The sequence below is a fragment of the Amblyomma americanum genome, chromosome 1 (genome assembly GCF_052857255.1).
Source record: "Amblyomma americanum isolate KBUSLIRL-KWMA chromosome 1, ASM5285725v1, whole genome shotgun sequence".
Lineage (NCBI taxonomy): Eukaryota > Metazoa > Arthropoda > Arachnida > Ixodida > Ixodidae > Amblyomma > Amblyomma americanum.
Window position 1 is genome coordinate 30,601,361 of NC_135497.1, and position 18,200 is coordinate 30,619,560.

Genomic DNA, 18,200 nt, shown 5'->3' on the forward strand with positions numbered 1-18,200 from the left:
TAGAGCGAGTCGCCCGGCTATGGGCAAGGATTGGTCGCGTGAACGTGGGTTCGGTTCATGACTTCGCTTTAAAAGCTAGAGCTTTAAAAGGTACTGGATGCGGCGCGGCCTCTCTTCCGTTTACCCTGCGGTGTGCTCCAGCAACGTGCTCCCGTACGAGCTGTCCAAGAAATTTTCTTCGATGCTGCTATCCGTCCTTTCTCCTGGCATTTATAGCCTTAGCAAGATCGACCTAGCAAGATCGAATACCCTAATCATAGCTGGGGACTTTAACGCGAGAGACCCAAGCTGGGGCTATCAAAAAGGCGAGAAAAAGGGACAGCAGATATGCATAGCAGCAGAGAATACAAACTGCATCCTATTATTACCCGATGAAAATCAACCCACGTGCCTAGGAAATAGCGTCAGCCCGGACACGTGTCCCGACCTAACCTTTGTCAGAGGAGCGAGACAGGCTGAGTGGGAGAACCTGCTGGAGAACCTAGGGAGTGAGCACAACATAATAAAAATCACACTAGAGGCGGAAAGGATCAAAAGAAAAATAGGATCAGCCCACATTACAGACTGGGATACATTCCGAGACAGCAGCAGACAAATAAAGGACAAAATCACCTCGATCGAGGACTGGAGCGAGCAAATCAGACAAATACAGGAGCGACATACGCAAGAAAGAGACAGGACGGAGACCACACCGGAAGTGGGCCCTAAACTTCTCAGGCTATGGGAGGCGAGACGTGGGCTCACGAAGAGATGGCAAAGACAGAAACTAAACAGGAAGCTGAAGAAGAAAATAGCGGAGATCACGCAGAAAGCAGAAGAGTACGCAACGCAACTGGCTAGGCAGGGCTGGGAACAGTTCAGCAGCTCACTGAATGGTACACTCAGCACAGCGAGAACGTGGCGGATTCTTAAAGCGCTAATGGATCCCAACAAAACAAAAGCAGAAAGCGGCAAAGCCATACAAAGACTCGTACACCAATTCAAGGGCAGCAACGATGACTTGATCGAAGCGATCAAGACGAAATGCTACGGCAACAACAGGCCCCAAGAATACAAAGGAGAATATCAAGGAGAGGATAATCCACACTTAGACAGGCCGATAACAAATGAAGAAGTCTACGCAGCAGTTAGAGCGATAACCAAGAATACGGCAGCGGGAGCAGACAAGATCAAGAATTCGCTCATCCGCAATCTAAGCGATGAAGCAATAGCCCAGCTCACGGAATACCTAAATGAACTATGGGCCACAGGCACCGTCCCCAAAGACTGGAAGCACGCGGAGGTGGTCATGATACCAAAACCAGGCAAAAAGCTTCAGATAGAGAACCTAAGACCCATCTCGTAAACATCATGTCTAGGCAAACTATACGAAAGATTCATCACGAAAAGAATACAGCAACACCTTGAAGACGAGGAACAATACCCCCAAAGTATGTTCGGCTTCAGAGCACACTTGTCAACCCAAGACATCCTCCTACAAATCAAAGAGGAAATAATAGACACAATTCCCAAAACAGGAGAAAATATCGTAATGGCCCTGGACATCAAGGGTGCTTTTGACAACGTCAGTCATGAAGCAGTCATGGAAAGAATCAACAATACCAGGTGTGGGAGAAGAATCCACAACTATGTAAGGGCCTTCCTGTCAAACCGCACGGTCACGGTGGGACTGGGAGACCTAAGAAGCGAAACATTTAACACACCAAACAAAGGAACTCCACAAGGATCGGTGATCTCACCGGTCCTGTTCAACATGGCAATGATCGGCCTCGCACGCAAGCTGAGCAAGATCGAAGGTATCCAGCATGCCATGTATGCGGATGACATCACTGTCTGGGTCAACCAACGGTCACTTGGCCGAAAAGAAGAACTATTGCCGAAAGCAGCGACATGCGTGGAGGAATACGTCAGGGCAAGAGGACTCGCGTGCTCAACCGAAAAATCGGAAATTCTGCGGGTCGGAAAGAAGCCAACGCCGGAAGAATTTACAGTGCGTTTGGAAGGACAGACCATTCCAGGACGAAACATGATAAGAATACTGGGTATGTGGATCTAAGGATACAATAGATGCAACCACACACTCAGTCTCCTAAAACAATCAACACAGCAAGTCAGCAGAATGATCACGCGAGTCTCACAGAAAAGGTACGGGATGAAGGAGGGAGATACAGTAAAGCTGATTAAAAGCCTCGTAATCAGCCGGATCACCTATTCCGTGCCGTATCACCACATGACAACAAATTTCCAATTTCTCCACCAGATGCTCCTTGTCAGTTTTGTGCGATGTTTAGCGCAATCATAAGATTCTTACCATGAGGTTAAGGTTACGGACAATAGATTAAAAGCTATAGGTGACACCATCGAGAACCTGTCGCTTGCATTTGCCAGGCCTATTGTGGTAATAGTTACAGCCGTTGCCCTTTGCGTCTACATAACCACACATTTCTAGAAGGTGGTCATCATCATCATCATCAGCCTTACTACACCCACTGCAGGGCAAAGGCCTCTCCCATGTCTCTCCAATTAACCCTATCCTTTACCAGCTGCATCAAGCTGCAGAAGGTGGTATGTGGTCTTAAATGCCTTCAATCAGTGTCACAGTGAACAACAGATATTTTTGACCAGCGTACAAACCTTGTAATAGCCTACGAATGCATATGTGGCACCTAAAAGACCGGCTTCACATTCAGCGAATTGACTACAAAGATTATGGTCAAGTCAAAGATGGCCCATAAAGATAAATATTTCCTGAGGCAAAGAACTTCAGCTCGTAAGGCATCGAATGGCCCTCAGGGAGCCTGTCGAAACTCCTCTGCAACAGCATGTGTGAACGACGAACCCTTGCCTCTTCACGCCGGTCGTCATCATGATCACACCTTAGCACCATACTTCGCGCATACTAACACTTTTAAATCTTTTTTTCCACAAACGACTGACGAATGGAACGCCCTGCCTCTACAGGTGATATCGGCTGTTGATTTTGACAAGGCACTCTGTGAGCTGTTTTAAATATATGTACTACATTGCACAATTTTATTGTTCTGTGTTTTACGATGTAACTGTTTTTGTGTTGAGTGAATGTATTTTTCTGCCTGGACTCAAATGAGGGTCTGCAGTATTGTGGAAATAAATAAGTATGTATGCGCCTTTGCAGAGGAACTGAGGACGAAGGCTCGTATCCTGGTTCCTCCGAACTACGGGCGCACCATGTTCGGCGTGCTGGACGAGACCGGCACGCTCGAGTACGGACAGGTGTTTGTCCAGTACTCGAACGACATGCTGCGGTACAAGGTCAACGACCCTGCGACCATCCTCGAAGGTATCACAGCAACCTGTTTTCGTGCTAGCAAGCATAGCGCAGTATGGTCTCGGTGCGTTTAGGCAGCAGCTTTCGTATTTTATTCGAAAGGATCCATTAATGTGAACGTAGTTAGAAATGGTAGGGGAATATAGTGCCCGAGTACATGCTTTGAAGGCGTATGCAAACGTGCTGCGTGTTCGAGGGCTGTTGTCGCAGAAATATAGATTCTTGTAGTCGGATCTAAAAGTGGAATTCTCCGGCGGTACTACCAGGTTATTGCAGTCTGTATAGATGGACGCACGCCTAGTTTTCTCGTGTGCTGATTCTGACCGAAATTATCTCATTTCGGCCTCGTCTGCGAGGTCCTTCTCTGGTCACAGCATTCTCATATCTGAAGCCGAAGATAGGACTTACTAAAGCTCAGTTGTCCAAGAAATGTCTCGGATATATCTTGGGAGATATATCCGTGGTTTGCACGGAGCGATGCTTTTATGTTGACAGCACCGGATATGCAATAAAGAATATACAGTGGGGAGGTACCCGTGCGTTGTGCGCTGTTAATCGCGGTAATCTTGAGAAACCGGCATCTGGAGCAGAAACAGTATATTATACTCGCCGCCAGCTTAAACGCCTATCTCTCTCCCTCGTGAGAGCGTGGCCAGACCGCGCATGTGAAAGCCTTGCGCCTCGCCCTCGTAGCTTCACTTCATAGCCACAAAAAGCTGTCCGCGAGTATATCCATTTTATTCATGAGCTTGGAATGAAAGGACTATTCTAGTTTCGTTACATCGCACACAGGAGCCGAAATGTTGACGCATGAGATTGTTTTGTTTTTTTTCACCTGAATTTTCAGCCGCACTTTGCGTTCCAGTCACTGAGTGTTGCATGCACGGTTGGATGCGCAGGCGACGTGATCGTGACCAAGAACCCGTGCATGCACCCGGGGGACATCCGCAAGCTGGAGGCGGTGAATGTGCCGCAGCTGCATCACGTGCGCGACTGCATTGTCTTCCCTCAAAAGGGGGAGCGGCCACACCCCGACGAGATGGCCGGTACGCACCCTTCCTGGCGCGCTCCCTGTTGACACTGTGCTATGCGGAGACGGATGTAACCGTCGCTCTCTGCGCTTGTGACGGATAGCGTGCCTTAGTTCACGTGCGCGTTAGGTCAGGGCTCTGCTAAGGCCAGGACCCTGCGGGCTTTGACTGATGTATGCTGTGAGCACAGTCACAGCGTGAGAAAAAACGCACTTTGAGGTTCCATGACCTGGGCGTAAAATATTTCGCAGTTTCTCATTTCGGAGTCGCAACTATTCCTCTACTCACTGATCTCCGTTTAATTGGGTCATTTAGCAAGGCCCTTCACCATCGCTGATTTTACAGACGGCCAGACGCAGCTTGTTTCCAATGGTACCCCTTAATGTGGTCTCTACCTGTGCTTAGGTTCTGTCCTGGATGGCGACGAGTACTCAGTGCTGTGGTACGAGGACCTCATCTTCAATAACAACTGCAATCCCATGCACTACTACAGCGACCCGCCCAAGGATCGAAAGGCGCCCATTGGGGTGAGCAATATCGCTTATTTTGTGGCCTCTTAGTCTGCTTAGTCTTAGTCGGGGGGGGGGGGGGGGGAAGGGCGTCATAATTCTGGATAAACTATTTTAGGTGCTATTAGTCCAGTTGTACCGACTGCAGTATTGTCTATAATGAAATATATATTCGAAATTTTTTACCTATACATCAACGGTCAGCGGTGGAATACGACGAAATCTGGATTGTCGCTGTATTTTAAACATTGATCACAAATGGGTCGTAATGGAGTCTTGATCTGCTACAGGCGGCCTTTTGGTTCGAAAAGAGGCAGTAGTCGAGTTATGGTACCGTTATCCAATAGGCTGTAACAGCGGTAAACCTATTGTCTTTGTTCTGAATTTTTATTTCCGTGTAGAAAGCAGAAATAAAAGGACGCCTGGCAGCTCAATTTTCGCTCTCGAGAGGCAACGCTCTTTGCTCAATGGTGACATTACCTTGCAAACCTTGCGTCTTTTTGACCATTTTAGGTTGAGAGTTGTGGCTTGACCATCGGACTGTGTCCGTACTTGAATAAGACGAGCTGTCGGGCTAATTATATCATGTTGGTTTACCAATATGAGTGCCTTGTTGAGTATTGAGGTTTACTAATATATGTGTCCTGGATGTTGACCAATGTGAGTGTGCGTAGCTAAGTCAACACAACCAAACCGATCCAAGCAGATGATTATTTGCTAAGGAAACCATGCGAAACGTTTATAAACAAACTTGGCTGATTTTCCATGAGATGTCAGTGATGACGCCAAGAGAGTGTGCAATGTGGCTTACTTTTAATAATGGCACCTTTGTGTGAGAAAGCGAGCACATGTAGCGCATTGCCGCGGCTGTGCTACTATATACGTAGTTGACTGGGAAGGGACGGCTGCTGGAAGTCTACATTTCTCGCCGGCTCAAGAGTAAAGTCAGCAGCACAGGCCTAGAAGTGACCCGCTCGTGCTCGTTCCCTCAAACGTGCCACCAGATATTTTGCACACGTGTAAAAACCCTGACCTTCAGTTTTTAGGCTAGTGCATATGGACGGGGCATGAAATCTGTTCATCGTCCGTCTCACGAAAGAACTTGCCATTCGTGTACGGTGGCCACAGGTCCAGGACATGGTGGACTTCTTTTTCCAGTACATCAAGGGTGTCAAGATCGGCCTGATTTCCAACGCGCACCTCGTCTGGGTCGATATTCTGGACAGCAGCATCAACTCGCACCGCTGCCGCGAACTGGCGTGCAAATGTGCCGTCAACCTTGACTTCGCCAAGTGCGGCGACCTCAAGGGCTTGCAGAACTCTGAGAAGCCACCCATGTACCCGGACTTCATGGAGAACCTCGACACAAAGAACACCTACTGCTCGCGCAAGGTTCTCGGGCAGCTCTACCGAAATTGCAAAAAGGTATACTTCAGCGTTTGCCAACTCCTGGCTCAGGCGACTGCAGTTGCTCTAATGGCGAAGACGGCGGAATTATACGAAAAACTCTGCTTGCGAGGAGAGTGCAGTTCATAATGCACACGTCTTCTTCCGAAACTCGTGCTTGCTCCTGGTTTGTGTTGTTTAGCGCTGCCTTTACTCCCTGACTGCTCACTCAGGTTTTAGATCTCAGGGCCTCATCTGTGACTGTTCCAAGATGTTTAGGTTTCACGTTTTGAAATGAGCTACAGGACTGCTGAAAGTGCCGATGTTTGCTTCAAGGCTGGAATCTGCAAGATCCCAGTTTGAAAACAGTTGAGCAACGTTGCGTCAACCGGCAGCTTAGGGCCACTCGTGCTCTTGCATGAACCGGTCGGTTTTCGTGTAGGTTTAATTTATAACATAACATGAACTATGCCAGAGCAGTGAAGATTCTGACATGAAGGTTCTATGTTTTCATGGATGATCGCATGTCGATCATTGCATAAGCAACTAATTGGTTGCGGCCGTGCTTTTTACATGATATTTAGCAATATCTTTGACTTTCGGAAGTGAATATGTTGCTCTATGTACATAGCTCATACTATACTCGAGATATACACCATGACTGCTTCTGGCGATGTACTTTGTACATTTTGTTCATTGACAGCGGCGAATAGAACTGTAGCGTTTGTCTGTATTCGAGGTGCTCAAGGAGTCCGTTGAACTCTGGTGGCCTGTTTGGGTTTTTCGTTCTGTGTATCATTGCTAGAGCGCTAACCATCAGGGTGCAATTAATGAGCTTCTATACGACATGCCAGTGTTGCTAGGTTGAAGCGTTTTGACTTGTTTAACCTGCCCTCGGTTGCTCTCTACCGACTACCTTTCAATATTATCACGGGGAAAATCTAGTCACTTGTCGCATCTAGCAGTAGTTCTGAGGACCCAGGACCAGTGCTCCTCGACTATCGGGGACCAAAGTAACTGGCCTGTCCTTCACGACGATGATCGACACCGCGAGTGCGCAGTCATGCGCGCTCGCATGCAGTGTGGCGCGGTGGTGAACTTGATAAAGGAGGCCAGTTCACTTTTGTCCCCGATTGTACGTTCACGGATGCTGTTTGCATTGTTTATTCTTGATGTGCTGAATGCGCGCAACACACTGTTGTGTCGTCCTTGTGTGGTTCCGATGAACAGGTTGAACTCAGCACAGAGTGCCTTGAAGTGGTGGAAGACAGCCTTCCGGACCCCCGACTGCTGCTCGAGGGAAGAGAACAGTTCCTGAAAGAAGCCACGTCCGCCTATAAGCGGTATGCTTTAATACCTTTGAACATTACAGTATACGAAGTGTGTTGTACTAATGGAGATGGAAGAAATTACACCCTTTAGCTTATTAGGCCAATGTGCTCTAACTACTGTGAGGCACAAAAGCGGTCATAAAACCATGGAAATCACTTGTCCTATTAGGCCTCTCGCAGTTAGTTGAAGCACAGACTGATTTGAAGCCGTGGGTTGTGAATAATCTGTTTTTTCACTAGCGAGGCCGGTAAGGAATTAAAATAGCACGTGGTGAAATATTACCCCAATTTAGTGCTCACAGTTGTATTTCTTTGACAAGTTTTTGTTACTTAACAGTCTCTACGGTTATACCAAGTCTCTACGAAAATACCAGGCACCAGCAGCTTCACATTGACCTTACCACAACTGTTTCAACAAAGGGTGCTGAATATTTTAAAATGACAAATTTATATATCATGGAGAGTACGCAGCTTCCTGCAACGGGTTGATGAAGGTCTTAGGCATTCAACAATTAGTGCCTTCTTTTATCCCCCGGCAGCAAACATGGCGTAACTCAATGGGGATATATTAAACTTGTAATATTGTGAAAACTGGAGAGTCCTGAGAGATTCTGCGCGAACATAGTTATTATTGTGGCCGACTCTTCCTTCTCGCTGCAAACTCTGACCTGCAAAAATTCTTCGTGCGCTCACGCCAACTATTTCCGACTGCCATAGAAAACCAATGGGATGCACCGAATGATCAAAATTCCCTGGCTCATTTTCATTTTTTATCCCCACGTGGTTGCAGCCGTCTGAACTAGGAGCGTTTGTTCAGAATTCCAGTGCTTGCTTGCATCACATGTACAGTTCAGTGACAGTACCTGATCATTTTCGGTTGCTTGCATCACCGCCACAGTTCAGTGAGAGTATCTAATCATTTTCCATTACTTGCGCCACCTGCACAGTTAATTGACAGTACACCATCATATTCCGTTTGTGTCACCTGCACAGTTCAGTGATAGTACTTACCTCATCATTTTAGTGGCCTGCATCACCTTCACAGTTCTTTACCTCCGTAAACATGACACATACCCACGCGGGGGGATGGCCAAGGTGTAGTCGCATAAACAAAGAAATTTCCACAGGAGATTACGACAAAATTTTAGCACCAAGCGTGAATTTTGAAAAATGCATCAATAAGAACGACGGAAGAATATTTAAAGTTAAATAACAGACAGAATTTTGGTGAAAAAAGAAGAGCTCGAATAATATTAAAAGAATTAGCAAATGAAGCTACCATTTGCAATTATGTATTCATGGAGAATCTCAAAAATTGAACCCAATGGAAATCCTTTGGCGCTCGCACCAAACGATAATAACTTTGGCAGAGATAACGGGAGCCCTACCCTGGAGAGAGGGACCTCGTCACATAGGTTTGTCGGTGTCAACCCACACCTGCATAGATATAAATTCAAGCTGGGAATCCTGCACCGCAACAGAGTCATTGTTACTTACACAGCCTGGTTTCACATGAACGGACGTTCCAATTATATGCTGTGCTGATAATCAGTGTTATTTAGTATGGGATCACGTAACCTGGCTGATATGTGTTGGAACCACTGAAACCTAGAAATCGCCAGCAGGCTGACATTCGGGACGTATAAATGTCAATGAGCCGTCAGGAGCCGACCTTGCTACGTAATCAGCCACCTCATTTGAATGAATACCTGCATGGCCAGGGACCCAGACAAAACGAACATCCTTCAAAGTGCATGGGACAAAAATCGCAGGAAACGGCTCAAAAAATCTTTTTTGAAGTTTCAAGGGACACAAACTGACAATCAGCGAGGATAATAACGTGAGACACATGACATGGAATTTTGTGCAGGCTAGCCAAAAATTCCGCAAAGAATATAGGAATATAATCTGGGATGCGGACAGAATAGCTCCATGCCAAATCCTGTGAAAAGATGGCAACTGCAGCTTTTTGGCAGTTGACGGAGGCGTCGGGAGCACCGTATGATAGGAGTACTCCTCTATGTGATCAGAGAGAAGACCGTTTAAAATGTTTGTGGGCATGTGTTTCGCATGAGATGGGAAGATGTGATCAAAATGGAATTCCACTGCTGCCGGCGTGTCATCAACCCACTGCAAAGGACAGAGATCAACAGCAATCGGTGTTAAAAGGTTCTGTGCTAACATAATTTGTGGCATTTGATACCGTGGCCAATGATGAGAAAAGAATAAGGCCGACTGAGACACGAAAATAGAAGTGCTGACATTAGTCACCGGGTCCATCGACTTGAGGAAGGTTCGCAGCGTGAATATTTGAAAGCGGGAATTTAGATCAGGGATAGGAGCTTCCAGATAAAGCAGGGCGTTTGAAACTGATTTTGGGAGACCAAGGCAGAGACGTAGAGCTCGCCTTTCCAGTAAGATTAAGGGTTGAATCTTGTACTTTGCGCTACCAGAGAACAGAATGCAACCATATTCAAGTATAGGTCTTACGTAGGTTTTGTATAGTAACAATAATGTGTCGCGGCACATCCCAAACTTTTTATTGGCGATTCTTGTCAGCCGGCCTGGAGCGCGTTCTCATTTAAACGCAATGCTCTTTATATGGAGGCTCCAGTCTAATGCTGGGTGATAAGTAAAACCTAGATACTTTACGGATTCCACTTGTGGCATCTGGTTAGAGCGATGAACTAATAAAATGTGCAAAGGCGTGTCTGGAGGAAATACCAAAACGCTGCATTTGTCTACACTTATTACTCTGCAACCGTAGTCCAAGAGCATCCAAACATCCCTGCAGAGTCTGATAAAAGGAATGGATATCCCTGGACAAGGCATAAAAAGCTATGTGATCTGCATACACTAAAACTGTCATATCAGGAAGAATGGGGATGCCACTGAGCAAAATATTAAAAAGTAGCGTGGATAGCACCGATCCTTGCGGCACACCTATTCATTGATAATATGTATTCCCTCAGTGCTATAAAAGTATCTGTCCTTGTGAAATTCAGATATCCACGCATAAATGTAGGTTGGAGGATGTTACTGAGCAAGTCTGTTAAGCAAAAAAGTATGTTGTACACTGTCATAGATTTTTGCTACATCAAGAGTGACCCAAGCTGAAACTTTTCTTCTGCGTAGCAAAAGCCGAATTCTGCTCTCTAGATCCACATGTGCGGACCATATAGAGCATCCGCGGCGAAAGCCAATCTGGGCTGAGCAGAGACCGTTGACGTCATGAACATGTTTTGTGAAGCGACTGTGCGCTGTTCTTCCTATTATTTTAACTGAATTTGAAGTCAGCTCAATTGGCCAAATATTATCTAAGACGTAACCTTTTCCTGCATGTTTGATCAATAAAATAATTTTCGCTGTCTTCCAAATGCTTGGAATTCATGCATTTTCCAACGAAGCATTGACTATATCTAAGAGGTCGCTTGTAAAATCTTTGGCTAAAATTTTAATCGTACCAACAGTGACACCATCTGGTCCAGGAGCTGCAGGATGCAACATTGCCAGGACTGAGACGAGCTCTGATGCATCAACCTCGGTAAAATCCGAAGAGGGTGAGATTGTGCACCAAATGACGTTTCTCTGCATCTGGAAGCGTAACGCCAATCTCTGAGCAATACGCTCCAGGGTTTCCTGGGCCTTTTGTGGTGATAACGCTGTTGAAATAGCGAGGAGAGAGACTGCAGAACTTTTGTTATGAGCCATGAATTTATACAGGGCCTTCCGATTTCGAAGATTTGAAAAATATGTTTAAATTTTGGTTATACTCCTCCTTGGCTTTTGCAGTTGTTGTTTTTAACGATGCAGATAATTTGTAATTTAACCAGTTAGCTGGACTCTGGTTGCAAGATAGCCTCTTCCAGGCCGCTTTTCAGTGGCGATAGGCCTTCTCACATTCTTCTGTCCTTCAAGAAGACGGCTGTTTATTAGAGACTGCTGCGGGTACAGCGGATATTGAGGGGTCTACTGCATTTTGCAAAAATGAAACCGTCGGCTGAGCTCTGTCTTCCCGGCTTGTACTAACTATAGAGGCAAATGAGGCGGACATCAGATTTTTATAAATATGGTGGGTGACAAATTTATGGGTTAAAAAATTAGCTTTCAGCGGAGATACCCAGATAGTGAATGCTATAGGAAGGTGATCACTAGATGTACCCGAATCCTCTCTCGACCAGTCAGTCACCTCTAGCCTACCTGCTGATAATGTTAAGTCAATGGCTGAGCGAGCAACCCCTCGCATAAAGATTATCTCTCTAGAATTGCAGCAGCGTACAGAATTTGCAAACAGCCACAACCAGAGAAGATTGCCAAAGGAATCAGTACGACTTCCCAGTCACTATGGTGAGAATTAAAATCTCCTGCGATGACCGCACTGCTTGTGCCAGTCACCAAGCTGTCTAAAGTCTGTCCTGTGTGCACCTAAAGGAAAATAGACGCTAGCAATTACTGAATGGGACAAACTTAATAGCGAGACTGTTAATCATAATTCTTTAGTAATGTTTCAAAAGTGCCTGCATATGTAATGAATTTGAGTGTTTATATGCTTGTATTTTGTTTGTTTTTTCCCACCGTGCTATTATCTGTACTAGATCGCAGTATCTATAAAGAAGGAAATAAATAAATGCGGAAATGAAATTTTGATTGCTAAAAGCTCAGTCAGGGAGAAGAATTTTCTTAGAGATAGATGCCTGATGACATGAATGCTTAGAGAGCATGGTTACCAATCCCTCTCCCCTGCCAACATTTCTATCTGACCTGAAAATTCGAAAGTTTCTCATTGAAATGATTTACAAGGTGATAATTAAGTTTCTTGTAAAAGCACCATATCAGCTTTATGTTTGTGAATAAGTATTTCTAGATCAGTAATAGAAGACACTACGGATGAGCAATTTCATTGTAACACTTTGATACCTGCCATGATTACTGACCAATTGAAAAGGCAGAAACCGCCTCTTTAAGGATATCAACATGGGGAAGAAGTTTGGGTGGTCCTTTTTTAGCTTTCATCTGCGGGGAACTAGAATTAGACGGCGCTTGTGCGTAGGGCACGACATTTCGGCATCTGTTTGCAGATGTCAGTGCGACATGCACTGCTAGGAACAGAGATGTTAGGTGGGACCTGCGGAGCATCAGGAGGTGACGTTGAGCGGCCAGCACTAGCTGCACAAGCGGAAACAGATGCAGACTTTGCTGGCAGGACGGATGTTGATGGTGACACAAATTGGACTGCAACAATCTGAGCCAACGCCTCAGAAAAAGTGTTCAGCATTCGCTCAACCCCATTATTAAGGGCTTTTTCCACTGCAGTCACAGCTGAGGCAATCAAGTTGGACTCAATGTCCCCAACAGAAGCGCGCACACGACTAGCGTATGTCTTTTTTCCTGTTAAGAGCAGCGTAAACATCGGCTCTTGAGCACCGCTTCTCTTTGATAATGTCCAAGCTACGCTCTTCACTACGTTTTGCGCAGTCGGCATCATCAGCTAAGTGAATGTTGCTGCAGAGGCAAAAATGAGGCTGCTCTCAGGTGCAGTTATCAGTAGAATGACCTTCTCCACATAAACGGCAGGGGGTCTCGACTTGCATGCTTTGCCGCTATGCCCGAACCGACAGCAGTTGGTGCATTGAAGAGTGCGGGGTTCTAGAGGGTCCACAAGGTAAACAATCGGCCAGATTTTTAGTTCAGCAGGGCGGGAAGAGCTATTACAGACTAAGCAGCAACACTCGGGCCATTTACCTCTACTACAGCGGTAGACTGAAAGGACCCCAAGTCCTTCATCCTGAAATTCTTCTAGGCTTTCTTGCTGGGATGGTGCTGGGTCGACACCATGTACGATACCCTTGACACATGCAAGCTGTTCGAGAATGAATGCTTTCACCAGCAATAAGCTGAAAATTTTTCACTGAAGCAAGTCAGCAACACAAGCGATGCCTGAGGACTTGCACACAATGCCTCAACGGCTAAATAGACGCATTTCAGAGATCTTCAGATAATGGGCTGCCATTGATCTTAGCTCCTGTTGACTTAGTTTGGGGGTTTTCATTTTGTTTGCACCCTAACCGATTGGGACAAGAGCCACGAGAATTGCATCAATGCCATTTTTATGGAAAGACTCAAGCGGTAGGCTTTCGGCTGGCAAGCTGGCAAACCAAGCTGCCAACCCTTCACCTGGGGAGGTCAACGACATCTCTCAGCGAAACGCGCCGTCAGGTTCACATGAACTCCGCCTTAACCTACGCCTTGGCCAAAACCCCCCAACGTAGTACGGGCTCACCAATGATGAAGAAGCAGGAATCACCAGGAGAACCAGAGAACAGCAGCTGCCAGAAAAAGACATCAGCCAAGCAAACTTCTTCGTCCCCGTTTACAGTCACCAATCACAGTTCAGTGACAGTACTTCATCCTTTTCTGTTGCTCCAGGTACGCTGAGAAGATTCGGGCACTGCTGAAGTCGTGCCGCATCGAAAGCGAAAGCGAGGCCCTCTCCGGGGCTGTGTCCAAGCTCAGCAAATATATGAAGGAGAACGACCCTACGGACATGGCCATGGTGCTCGAGAGCCAGGTCGAGCATGTGGTGCACCGAACGCGCGAGGAGTTTTTCTCTGACCAGCTCGACGAGGCTCACTAGAACCTTAAGACCTCCGCCTGGTACCAGGTGAGGCGTACAGCGCTTTCAATCAGCTATTCAGCTGTTCTGTCGTCAGTGCATGTTGAGGGAAGCTGGTCGTTCGAACAAACGAGCCGAAAACAGATATGGCTCGTGAAAGCAGCGATAAAGGCTGCCGCTGTATTATCTTGATAACAGTGTTGTAATCGTGTCACTTTCTTTGTCCTTCGCTTTGTTAGTTAGCCGTATGTAGAACTTAATGGCCGAAATAACATCTCAGGGAGGAATACCAGCAACCGCAGATTTAACGCGGATGGTGAAGCGGGTAGCTTGGAGGACTGACCCAGTGCCACGGAGCGTTGGCCATTCTGTCTGAGACCATGTAGCACCGTGTGTTTGCGGCGGCTGACGATAATGGGTGGCCATAGGATGGCCTGCCGTTTCTATCGTCGTTAACGGTGCTGATGTCACTCGAAGCGACACGCTCGATAAATCGTGTTAAGCTTGCGGGCGGCGTCACAATGCGAGATAGGAGGCTATAGATCTGTATTACAAATTAACCTTCATTTGCGGTTCAGTGTGCGTGTCTGCGTGTGCAAAAAAGCTGCTTTCACGTCACGCCCTTAAAGGTGGAGGTTCTGTGTCTCCGCAAAATTTTCAGCGTCTGCTGAAGACATTTCGCTGCGATGTATGTTTTGCCAAAGGTCCATGGTCTCGCTTCGGCGTGTTTCGTGCGACGCGACTGCACACTCAACACCTTACGGCGACTAGTTTAAGGCTAACACCTTGTGGAAGACAAATTGTAAAAAGTAATATGCGGGGTCGGGGAGCAGGTGACGTAGGAGCTTCAGTCCTCCGAAGGTGGTAGCCAGAGCTTCACCTGGGTGGAGTCCGATGTGCTCATGCGCATCGTGGTCAACACGTCCTCTTGCCTCCCCGTGCCGGCATCGCGCAACAGCTTCAGCCAACGACTCGAGGCGCTGCTGCTTGGCGTGCCGCACCCTGGTGGCGGCGACCAGGGCGGCGCACAGCACGGCGACACGCAGGTGCTAACCAACCTGCTCAGGCTCATGTACGACTGGATCGACTCCAGTCGCGAGTTCCTCTTCGTCAAGGACGCAGAGGAGTTGAGGCTCTACAAGAATATCATGCGCGAGGCCTGCGTCAAGGTGCGTGGCGCCAGCAAAAGAGCTACGTTGGGTGGATTTCCTGGGCTACGAGACCAAAGAGTAGACCTACAAGCTAGAGGGTTGGGCTCCTTTATGTGCTTCGTGCATAAGGCTCTTCTCTGCATCGCCCTTTGCTGGCTAGAGTTCGCCATCCAACGGCCGTTAGAAGCGGAATGAAGGCAGCAATGTGGTTCGCCTGCTCGAACAAAACTTAGTCGGTTTTTTAAACAGAAACGTAGCATACAGCTACATGTGGCAGCTTTGAAAGGAGGTGCCATGCGCTGTTGTATGGCAAACTTGCGAAGTGCTGGCGTTTTTTCTTGTGTTCTGACCTCACAGCTGCGTCGACGGTCTACCAGTATGACGATGACCTTGTAACTCGCCATAGTCAACAATTTGTGTTGATTGTATGGTATGAATACAAAGTTTTAACATAGCGCCTACGTACTGCGCATGTACTGGATAAGCTGCACTTGGCCAGCGGTAAAGTAGACGCACCTGCATTAGACAACCGGCTGGTACGATCACGACTCGGATAGTACGTCTCCGCAGTCATAACTGAGCAATAACGAACACTCATGCTACACTGACGTTTTCTCCTGCCTTATGTTCGGCTTTTTTTTCAAACAAACAGGAAATGCGCACGATCGGGCACTTAAACGGGATTGAGGGTTATTTTGTGAAAGTCCCGAAAGCTTAAGTAGGTTGAGAGGGTATTTACAAGCTCCTTCAAGACATTTCGCACGCTCCCAGTGCTAAGTGAAGGCGACTCTATGTATTAACACAGTAAGCGAATGTCATCGCTCTACCCAGAAAAACGTATTCATAGATAAATGCACTTAAATATTCGGTGCCATCCTCAGCGTGAGGGAGTTATGGGCGGAGGCTCACTATTCACCTCCCATCGCAGGTGTCCCGCTCCCTCTCGAGGGACATGCCGCCGCACAAGCTGGTGATCATGTGCCTGCGCTTAGCGTGCGCATGGTACCTCAAGATCTTCCAGGGCGGAAGCGACGGAGAGATCATCTCCAAGGAGTGTCCGCGCCGCTACCGGCTGGGACACCTGGCCCTTATCACGCTCAACCGGCTGTCCATGTCCGGCAACCTGGCCTACCTGCGCAGGGCACCCGAGGGATGCCCCTCCACAGAGCTGATCAGGTATATTTCACACCTTTCTTCTAAACTGGAGTGACGTCGCTTGAAGAACTGAATGAATCCAGTGACGTCAAGGTGCATTTGCCCCTAACGCTGTTTCGTTACCGAACTCTCCTGTGAAACCTGTGAACAATCTGTGTTTGGTGCTTGCCGGCGTCGCCGACATCATCAGGAATGCGTATGTCCGGGTTAGCCGGGCAATCCTCACAGCGAGGTGCACTTAAGCCTCAGACGGAGACCGAAACTGCCTGTACACAATCGTTTGCAAATAATTATTGACCCTTCGCACCGGTGTCTCGAGCTCATTGTCAGGATTACTAATCCCGTGGACCTCTTTCAGGGCAAAGAAACTGACACAAAATTTTTTCTGTTACCCATTAAAGGGCAAAACAATCAAAATGCGCAGCAGACAGCTTCTAAAGATTTGCAGGCAGCAGAGGAGGCATCGATGTCTCTTTTGAGCAAGGATACCGCTGGGAATTCTGTACCAGTAATGCTCCTCTCTCCTATTGACTCAAACCCGCAATTGATCGTTAGACATTCGCGTCGCCTTGTTGCGGGCTTACGTTGTGCTCATGTTCTACGTAACATTAGCGTAGAACATCAATCACACAGGAAAGACGTCCGTGAGTCTGTGAACATTTTTCCGTGCGCACCGCTGCATGATTCTGCAGTTCACAAGGAGTCTAAGGAGAGCAAAGATGTAGGCCAATTGTTGAGGCCTAGTTGCGTAGTATTACACCGCACAGTCATCAGATATTGCATCAATCGGCGATAATCGTCACATATCCATTACCCTCCTCAATGCCTTGCTTTAAGGCTTTGCTTGAGGTGTTTTCCAACAAAATGCTAATGAACCGTGCCATGAACCGGAATTGGCAGTTTGTTCCACTGCCATTTGTTACCTTTGTACGTTATCTGCATACTTGAAGAAGTGCCATAAAATCAGCATACGCCGTCTCAGTGCCATTTATTGAAGAAGTTAACAAAAACAGCCGCTGCATGTTTCTCAAATCCAACCTGCGAATTTACAGTTTTTCTAAAGCACCCTGTCCCGCAGTGCATCGATATTTGTATTCACCGCAGTATCCCGAAATACGTTAATTGTATTCTGCCAACCTGTTGTCTGTCCCCCAGGATTTACATCAACCGAGAAGACGAAGAACTCTTCGAAATCCTGCGGCGCTACGAAGACATCCTCACGGAGATCATGATGGACTGGTCCGGCATTCAGGACATCCAGTGCGACCTCAAGACGGACCGCATGGACGAGTGGTTTCTCCAGCTTATGGTCACTGGGAGCCGCTGGGCACTGGAGCGCCTCAAGGAGATCGTCGTCTACCCGTCTTTCCGGGAGGTGCTCTTGCTCGCGTTCGAGCGGAAGAAGAACGCCTACGCCGGAACACTATAGTGATTACCCTGATGCTTTTACTTTAATTTTTTTCTTTAAGCCGAGGCTTTGCACAGGCAACACAATTTTTCTGGAAGGTGTCTTCGTTGGCAGCCCCCTGGCTAGGGGGCATGGTGAGGCTGTGGCCGGCTGGGGATGCTTCTGGAGGGCAGCTGACTTTCCCACTGTTTGTTTGGATTTGATTTTACTGTTGCCTTCTTGCTCTGCTGCTGCATGGGCTTCTGGTGTGTGGAGGCAGGTGGGTTGGTGACGGATGCCTGTTTCTTATGGTGGGTGGAGTAAGGAGGT

At 47.3% G+C, this 18,200-nt stretch overlaps 2 protein-coding genes across 2 annotated transcripts; both read left to right on the forward strand.

Annotated features, from left to right (window-relative positions):
- Nucleotides 1–1,531: 1,531 nt before the first annotated feature.
- On the forward strand, nucleotides 1,532–14,198 carry LOC144125406 (uncharacterized). Its single transcript, XM_077658800.1, has 7 exons — nucleotides 1,532–1,796; nucleotides 3,155–3,319; nucleotides 4,207–4,353; nucleotides 4,744–4,865; nucleotides 5,976–6,272; nucleotides 7,464–7,576; nucleotides 13,991–14,198. Exons 1-7 carry the CDS (start codon nucleotides 1,532–1,534, stop codon nucleotides 14,196–14,198), a joined length of 1,317 nt encoding a protein of 438 aa, XP_077514926.1.
- A 2,241-nt stretch (nucleotides 14,199–16,439) lies between these two features.
- LOC144125483 (uncharacterized) lies at nucleotides 16,440–17,912 on the forward strand. Its single transcript, XM_077658930.1, has 2 exons — nucleotides 16,440–16,504; nucleotides 17,639–17,912. The coding sequence occupies exons 1-2, from the start codon at nucleotides 16,440–16,442 to the stop codon at nucleotides 17,910–17,912; spliced, it is 339 nt and encodes a 112-aa protein (XP_077515056.1).
- Nucleotides 17,913–18,200: the final 288 nt, after the last annotated feature.

Excerpts from the sequence above, each read along its gene's own strand:
- LOC144125406 (XM_077658800.1), top strand. The coding sequence starts at position 1,532 with ATGGCCCTGGACATCAAGGGTGCTTTTGACAACGTCAGTCATGAAGCA. Across the intron at positions 3,320-4,206 it reads CCCTGCGACCATCCTCGAAG|GCGACGTGATCGTGACCAAG; the intron begins GTATCACAGCAA and ends TTGGATGCGCAG. Across the intron at positions 6,273-7,463 it reads TCTACCGAAATTGCAAAAAG|GTTGAACTCAGCACAGAGTG; the intron begins GTATACTTCAGC and ends TCCGATGAACAG.
- LOC144125483 (XM_077658930.1), top strand. The coding sequence starts at position 16,440 with ATGTCCGGCAACCTGGCCTACCTGCGCAGGGCACCCGAGGGATGCCCC. Across the intron at positions 16,505-17,638 it reads CCCTCCACAGAGCTGATCAG|GATTTACATCAACCGAGAAG; the intron begins GTATATTTCACA and ends TCTGTCCCCCAG.